This window comes from Dendroctonus ponderosae, unplaced genomic scaffold, assembly GCF_020466585.1.
Source record: "Dendroctonus ponderosae isolate FM_Combo_2020 unplaced genomic scaffold, Dpon_F_20191213v2 Dpon_F_20191213_1, whole genome shotgun sequence".
Lineage (NCBI taxonomy): Eukaryota > Metazoa > Arthropoda > Insecta > Coleoptera > Curculionidae > Dendroctonus > Dendroctonus ponderosae.
Window position 1 is genome coordinate 60,041,713 of NW_026017110.1, and position 8,595 is coordinate 60,050,307.

The 8,595-nt window shown below is 35.7% G+C and overlaps 1 protein-coding gene across 1 annotated transcript in view; it reads right to left on the bottom strand.

Annotated features, from left to right (window-relative positions):
- Positions 1–6,335: 6,335 nt before the first annotated feature.
- The window catches only part of LOC109541056 (23 kDa integral membrane protein), a 7,562-nt gene continuing 5,302 nt past the window's right edge, over positions 6,336–8,595 (bottom strand). Inside the window, exons 2-5 of the mRNA XM_019909736.2 lie at positions 7,707–7,895; positions 7,482–7,655; positions 7,038–7,226; positions 6,336–6,982 (exon numbers count right to left, since the gene is read on the bottom strand). Of these exons, the coding sequence (XP_019765295.1) occupies positions 6,908–6,982; positions 7,038–7,226; positions 7,482–7,655; positions 7,707–7,895 (627 nt within the window). The 3' untranslated portion in view covers positions 6,336–6,907. The remainder of the gene's footprint in view (positions 6,983–7,037; positions 7,227–7,481; positions 7,656–7,706; positions 7,896–8,595) is intronic.

Below are 8,595 nucleotides of genomic sequence, written 5' to 3' on the forward strand. Positions count from 1 at the left end.
TTTTCACCCTTGGAATCTGTAGCAGGATTTTTGTGCAGACACCCTGTATATTCTGCTGAGAATCATTGGCAATTTCTATGGCTCAACAGTGGTAAAGTTATGTAAATAAAGCAGGTTATTCCCGTTCTATATTCGTCTTTACTTTCCGGAATTTCGAAGCCACGGATTAAATGGAAAGTTTAAGGAATAAAGTGTCGCCAATTGTCATCAGGGGATCCCAATTAGGATTTTTTATGGATGAAGCTCGACGCTTGGAGGTATGGAAACGATTCGACTCTCCTGAAGCTGGAGAGTTTTTGAACTAGTTGTTCTCGATTTTATGTACCATAAGTCATTTGCTTTCACTGTTTACCGCTGAATTTCGTAACGATGAAAATACGGTTTCAGATAATGAAGCCTCTCATCAACGGCTTAAAGCAAAGATAAGAGAATTCGTTTGTCTTATCAGTGTCTTGCTATGTGGCTTGATTGCGTGATGATTGGGAAAGGTTTGAAATGTATAAAAAATGAGCCACTTAGTATAAACGTATAGTTTTTTCGGCTCGACTATTATGGGATCAACAAGGGCGCGCATATATTGGATTGGCGAGAGATCTTCATGATTGTGGGGGATTTGCAGCGGCCCCAAATCGAAACAGCAAGTTTTCGAACGTGATCGAAATACGAGATCCATTAGGCGACTTGCTCGATAGATATTTATGAAAACCGAACCGAGGTGTCTAGTTCACGTAACTTTTCCGAATATAACTGAAACAGCCGTTAAAAATCCCGCTTTTATGGGGATTTTGCTTGCCATTGCCGTTTATGAATTATACCTGGATCACAGCAATGCTTTTCGATCAAATTTATTTTTGCGTCTAAAACAATTTATTATTTTCCTTTTTCGGACTGTTGTGGTGTTTCCACCACAATTTTGCCTTCCTCCAATCCTGCTTCATTTAATATTCCTAACTAAATGAGTTTCTTCATCTGCCTTAATGTTTTTAAGAAATTGCCAATAGGTGCGAAGTGGAAAACTCTGTGATAAATTGAAATACTTAAACCAGATTGGCCTGATTCCGTATGCGGAAAAAAGGCATTCATATTGAACCTTTTTCATTGAAATAGCCTTTGAAAAGATATACAATACTTTCGCCAGTAACGCCGGTTTTATCATCTTCGTTTTCTGAAGCTTAAATAAGGACACTTGTTGGTCGTCTTTTATGACGGTTAAGTTATTGCTAACGTGATCTTTTTACTATTCGCCTCCTTTCTTGTCCAAATAAATGACTGTTTAATTTGGCGGAATTGCTTGTTTCGATGCAAAAAAGGATTTATTTGCTGAACTTAATTTGGTAAAAAATCGTCTTTTCTTCAACCTTGCGCCATCCTGAGTATATAAATACCAGTGAAAAGCTTTGCCTGAGGTTAAGGTCATGTAAATATTATCGCTATAGTTATGGAATAGACAATATTTAAAAATTTGTACAAAATATTATTAGAACAGAGTCGGCTGAGGCTGATTTTCTGTATTTTTTTACCACCATCTTTATTATTCCTCTGGGAACACCAGGGTTCTTTTGTGAGGAAATATAGATTTTCAGATCAGCTAATCTCAGGCACTGTTTTTGTTTAAATAATGTACGGGTTTCCATGTTGACTTTTGGAATTCGGTCCTGGTGGCACCTGAGATTAGCACATCTTGAAATCTGTACCACCTTACATATGCTCCTAATTTGTTTTAAACCCTACGATTATCAATAATCCCCGTTCAATCATTAGCTTAATATTATACATATTTTATTCGGCTTTCGTCACCGAAATAGCTGCTCAAGGTGGCGAGTAAGACTGTGACATCCTTAACAATGAAGAACTGGAAATGAATTAATTGCCGCCCTTAAATTATTGGGGAATCTCCAAGATGCTTCTTTTGCTGCGGCGAAAATAAACTAGCAGAATAAATTTAAAGTCTGGGGCTAATTAAACATTTAATTTGGACAAGAAAAGGCGTGGGAACAGTCTGAAAAGCGTCCCGTGTTGGCTATAAGTCTGTCGTGATAAATGAGTGCCCCAACATCAACAGGTATCATTCTTATTATTGTCATTTTCAGCTGATATCATTCTGCTTATTTCGTTTCCACCAATTTTCAGTTAACACCATGAGCGGGGTGTAGTTATAATAAAATAAGTACCTACTTGCCCAAATATACCTGAATTTGCTTATATTTGTAGCTGATTATATGAGAGCAACAAAGCGCACTAATAAATGCGTGCTTTAGATAGAGAAACAACTGCACCGGGTAGAAATTCCAGTACTGAAACCATGCTCTTTCTTTCTCTTTCTTCTGTGACCTACTTTATTCCACACCTGTGCAATATGACAGATTAAGCGCTAACTGCAGAAAAATGAAGATTTATGATACCTTTAAAGCATAAATTAATGGATGCTACTGCTGAATAATTAATATAGTTTAGCTGTTTTGGTTGGAAACATAATGTTTCAGATAAAACGGGCGAAGAAGGAAGTAAAAGCTGATATATTCCGAAACCTACGTAAATTTAAATGACTCTTTAAATTTTCAATTGTGTTTCAAATTGGCGGGAGGAAACGTGCTTTAATCTCGTCTTGAGTATTTCCGACTTTTCCTTAATGAATGCTTATCTAAAGCGTACATATTAATGATAACACATTTAAATGTTTGATGGGCTTTGAAAAGAAGACCAATCCCAGTCTCTTTAATATTCTCGGTAATCCCGTATTTAGTTGTTATTTCAGGCAGTTGCTCATTTCCGTTATCATCATAATCACACTTCATTAAAGTGAAATAAATATGTTGCTCCCAATTTAACGAGAAGTGATTTATTAATTAGGAAATTTAGGCTGTAAAATCTAATAACATTAAACAGACACAGATTTTTCTCGTTAGATGTCCGCGTGCTTTTTAAAATAAATACAAAGTAGCAAAAAGAAAACTTTCATAAGCGAACTAGTCGCAAATAAATTTAAAATTTCATTGGAAATGCTCTGATAAATTTGCTTTTTATGTCGACTGGAGTTGCTTTGAACGTGCAAGATGTCAGTTGATTGCTTAAGAGCACATAGACATAGGTAGACATCCAGCTTTTATTAAAATATTTTAAGGAAGATTGCAAGTTCAATCGATTGGATAAATTTGGCGTTTCAAAGGCGAATCGGCAATTTCGATACGCTTTAAAACTACGCGACAAAAATAATCACGGAATTTTTCAGGTTTATTTTATGTTTTCGGTTTAACTTAAACAGGGAAGGAGTGCATCTTGTGCTCATTATTATATTGACAAGGCGTTGCAAATTTACAAAGTTTATTGTTCAAAAAATGACCGAGATAGAGAATAATTGCTCGATGTTGATATAGTAATTAACCGCATACGTGCTTTTTAATTAAAACGCTTTCAAACTTTAATATTCACATTAGACTGCCCATTAAAATAGACAATGCAAAATTACGTTGATATTGTCTGTTCGCCTTTTATTACCCTTTCTCCGAATACAATAAGAATAAGCATATTTGTTATTTTGCAGCAAAATAGCAAACAAAGAACTATGAACAAAACTTGAAAATTTTCATCTTCCGCTTTCCAAAGACAATAGCAAAAAGACACAAATAGAAGTAATTTTACACAACGGTGCTGATAAAAATACTCTTTTCTCGGTCCTCGGTCGTTATTGGAATAAAAGCCTTGGGGTAAAATCTTTGAGTTAGTTTACCAACACGATACTAAATAAAAGGGAAAATTATTATCTTATTTGGGCTATGACTATGTCCGGGATTTTATACAATATACTCAGCAATGAATATATTTGCCAAAAATACGACGCTTTTAGAATAGCTCGTTTTATTAGTGTGTTAAGGGAATATTTTATTATTTTTGATCAGTTGGGCCTATTGAAGAATCGCATTGTTTATGTCCCTTTTTCTGAAAAAACGCCGGTTGAAACTAGGTTTGATTTATCATGTTTATATTAACTGTCTCAATATAAACAAACTTCAAACACGTCTTGACACGCTTCTCTATTATTGCATAGTACTAGGCGAAACTATGTGAGTCGCTCACATAGTTTCTTTTACTTTTTTTCGGACTATCGATGAATTTCTAAGCGACAAAGTTTCTCTTGTTCGTTCTGTGGTGCGTTTCGGACTGGTACTGAAAGTGCGTCTCGTCGAAGTCTGAAGAAAGAAAACGAGAGTTTTCAAGGGAGTGAATTTCTACGGAATCCAAGGTATGTCGTATATGAATCGTATGCCTGGTTTCAAGCAAAAGTTATTCACTTGTTTTCAAATTGCAAATTAATCTGTTTCTCCAGTTGAATGGAAACGTTTGGCAGTCTTTGAACAGAAAACATATACTCATTTGACGCTTTTAAGTCACAATTCAAAAACAATTTTCAAAATGGAATTCGAATGTACGATAAATTGCTCTGGGATTGGGTCGTTGTCGTCCAACAAAGAAAAATCCGCATTGCAGAAATAAAGACAAATTACCAACGAGTTTGGCAACTCCAGAGCCAACGCATCTCTAAAAGCGTTGTCATTTGGCCAAGTTTGATAATTTACGCAGCCTGTTCTAAATTAATATCTTTTTAGACGATCTTCCCTTATAGTGAAATGTTCTTGAATAGTTGCCAACAGATCTGGAGCCATGAATATCTGCTCTGTTCATAAAACTCGATGGCAGAAATAGCTGGAACTTATTTTAAAGCAACCTTATTCGCAGTTTCCGGGATGATATTAATGGTTTGATTATTAATATCAACATTTTGTGAGAATTTTGCAAAAGGCAGGGCTGATTCCACATGCAAATGGGAAATATTCGCGTCTGCTTTAATAATGTTGCTCCTTTCCGGGACCGTTTTGTTACCTGCAAAAATAAATACTTGTATGTTAAAATCGTCACACTAGGAAACATGCAAGTACATATTTGGTTTGGAAAGCAAAATTCTTTTCTAAAACTGGTTACCTTATGCAGGGTGATTCAGGTTTAATCTTGATAAGTTTTGGAATCAACAGAATAGATTAGAACAAGGTCTCGATATGATACGAACATTTTCCCAAAATCGCATCGGTTTGGAGATATTTTTTTCTTTAAAGTGTTGAGCATCGGATTGTAGTGGAATTTGGAATAGAAACACTTTTAATGACTTGACAAACTAACAGCCCAATCTCCCTGGAAGGGTATTTTGTGGGTCATCTCCCCTACTTTTTGCAGAAAAACCTGCGCTACAATATTTTCAGTAAAACGACTACAGTGCTATTCACTCACAAAAATTTGTATGTCTTTTGTAATTTTTTCACATTTTATTTTGCTTCTGAGATATTTAATGAAATTCGGGACAATGTGGTCAAGTAAATTTTATTAAACGTTCCAGGAAGCTATGAAAACCCAATCATTTGTGTCAACTGATGCTTGTGCAGAATATTGTTACAAATGCACCTGAAAAATGTTTTTCGTGCTATAAAAAATGTGAAAATCTCAAACAATAATTTAATCACAACTTTTAAGTAAACACGAGTTTTACCAACTAAAACAAGAATTTCATTAATTGCTCAAACTGCAATTACATTTTCGGCATTAAGAAACTATCACAGGCGTTTCTAATCCTATGAATCAATTGATGCAAAGATTCATCCCCAGACAAAATAATTCAAAGGATTTCGATCACTTTTAAAATATAATTGTGACAATATTTTGTACAAACGTAAGTTGACACAAATCATTGAGTTTCCACGGCTTGCTGCACCGGTTAATGAAGCTTACACCTAGAGCGCTACATTGTCTCAAATTTCATTAAATACCCCTAAAGCAAGATAAAATTTTTGCTCAAGTTTTGATATAAAATTAGTGGCAGAGCATTAAAAGGGTTTGTATGTCGAATTTCACTACAATCGGATAAAAAGTTCAGAACTTATGAAGCAAGAGCTAGGGATTTTTTTTCGATGCTGCATCTCCGAAACGATGTCATTTAGGGAAAATTTCTATATCATATAGGGAGATTATTCTAACCTGGTCTATTGGTTCCCCAAGTTATCAAGATCAAACCTGCATTATTCTGTATATGAAAGCTGCGGCGATGTGCGTCTACTTATTATTTGGTTTGTCGCATTATTTCCCAACAAAGTTTCATGACTGTCTTGAGCTACTAATCCAGCATATCCCACATCCACGTAATAGTCCAACAACTTGAAGACACGGTCTCAAGGGGATAAATTATTCATCCGAGTGGAAACTGTTCTTGAGTACTGATTGAATATTTAATTCTCAACTGAATAGATGTTTCCTGTCTTCCAATAGCATCACCGTCCATTAGAACTGCCTGGTGTTTGTAAATTGCAAGCACTGTTTATTACAAAAAAGCAAATTACAACAGAACTAAATAACACAGCTTACATATTAACAGAATATTAGTGAGATATAAAAACTATCTAACAATTACATAAATATTTCATTTAAATCTAATCAAAATGGCCCAAACCTTGACTAAACAAAATGTTTGCACGTAAAAACTGTAATAATTTTCGCAAATACATATGCGTTTTCCTGGGCATTCAGTTATGTAAATTTTGGACGGACTTCACACTTTAAATTCAGATCTACTGCTAATATCAAAACGAATCGGACATGTCAGAACCAAATTAATTGCACCGTGAGCTACGTGAATTAATATTGTACAAAAACAAACAGAGTGATGTATTTTTATACGAATACTTAACTGTCTAATGTCTTCACACTACTTGAAGAGTCAATCGAGAGGTTTAATAAATAAAATTAACACTTGAAATTTAAACCCCGTAAAAGCATTATTCTAGAGATTCACGTTATATATTCGTTAAGTTTTCGATTAAAATCAACGAACTTGTATTGGAGATTGCGGGTGACTCTACTGATAACCTCAGGCGTACATGTGTCTTCTGTAGTGGTTCCTGATTGAACTGGAAAGACAGAGACCGAAAATAGCTCCAATAATCTAAAAAGAAAATTAATTAAACTTAAATTATTAAACTCCGCGTTACTGCCGGTACCTCAATAGCTGCCACTCCAATAGCTATGCTAGCGATCAGTTGCGACTTGCTAACCAAAAAAGAATAGAGCTTATCCGAGCACCCTTCTACGTACATGGGGTTGTTCACTGAAGGGCAGGGATCGTGAGCGCAACAGCTGGATGGTTTAGTCGAGTACTCATCCGGACCATTCGCACCACAGCATTGAAGCTAAAAAATCGGAAAACTATTTTTTTGCCACTTTGAAACGCAATTTAGTAATTGTCAATTACACAGCTCCTCATTAAGTAATGGTCGTTGGCTGTTTCGCGAAACACTTTCTTTCTCTGAAGGCCGTTTCATGACAAGAATTTATGCAATTTAAACCAGCCTACTAGTTGCGTCAGAACACCGGTAACAATGTGTTAGAAAATTGGCTTGAACAAGGTGATTCCATTGCTCAACTTTTTAACATCAATGGCTTACCCAGCGCTGAGTGGCATCTCTAGTTTCAATAGCTCCAGGAGTGCCATCCTGGAATGTCCTGTTGATGTTGATTGAGATAGTCTGCCTAAGTTGTCCCTCATTTTTGATTTGCAAGAACGCATACACCCCAATGGCCACTTGAATGATGAATATCGTGAGGAGGACAATGGAGTACTAAAAATTGGTCATTAAAACTAGCCTCTTGTTCATAATTTGCGAGCTTACAGTGGTGAGCATGCATGGACTCTCCTTAACAGCACCACAACATCCCAGGAAGGCAGTGATGAAAATCACCGAACCGATGACGATTGATAATATTGGGGCGATTTTGAAGTTGTCCGGGATAACTCTGGTTACTTCAGTGATGTTGAGTTTGAATAAGATTCCCAAAATTATCAACGCCAATCCAATTAGCTGCAAAATGATAGCATTTACAAGTTGAAATTGTCTACTATTTAAAATTTAGCGGGCTGTTTTAAGGGAAAAAGCACGGACCCGTCAATTTTTGTTTGCAAATGCGATTTTTTTAATATCAAATTTATTTACATTTGGTTACAACCATAAAGTTTTTTTTCAAATGGAAGCGCCTGCGTTTATTTCAATTTTGAATTCTCCATTGCATTCTAAGTACGGTTTTGGTAACATGTCCAAKACTGAAACTCAACAGTAACTGAGAAATTTACGATTGGACTTATCAATATTTGATAGCGACGGTTTCTTTAAGACTTTTGTAGTCCTGAAAAGGGCCGATTTATTTCAACAAACAGAACAACAATGTTCCAAATCTGTGCCATYTACGGCTGGACAATATCCAATGCGATCAATAAACTTCATGCACGTTTTCAACAATTTTCAGAGTTATAGAATGCAGTTTTTTTCGGATTTTTCTTTTTCACCTCCTGCAGATTGTTTTKCCTGTGAACAAATACTTTCTATTCGAGGTAACTCCACAAAAAGAAATCTATTGGAATTAGATCTGGCGATCTAGGAGTCCATTCAATAGGTCCTCTCCTTCCAAACCACCAATTCGTTTAGATTCCCCATATTAGGCATGCTTTCGCTAAACTAGCCTAGCAAAATCACCTTCAAATAACTCTTGCACTGAAATAACTTC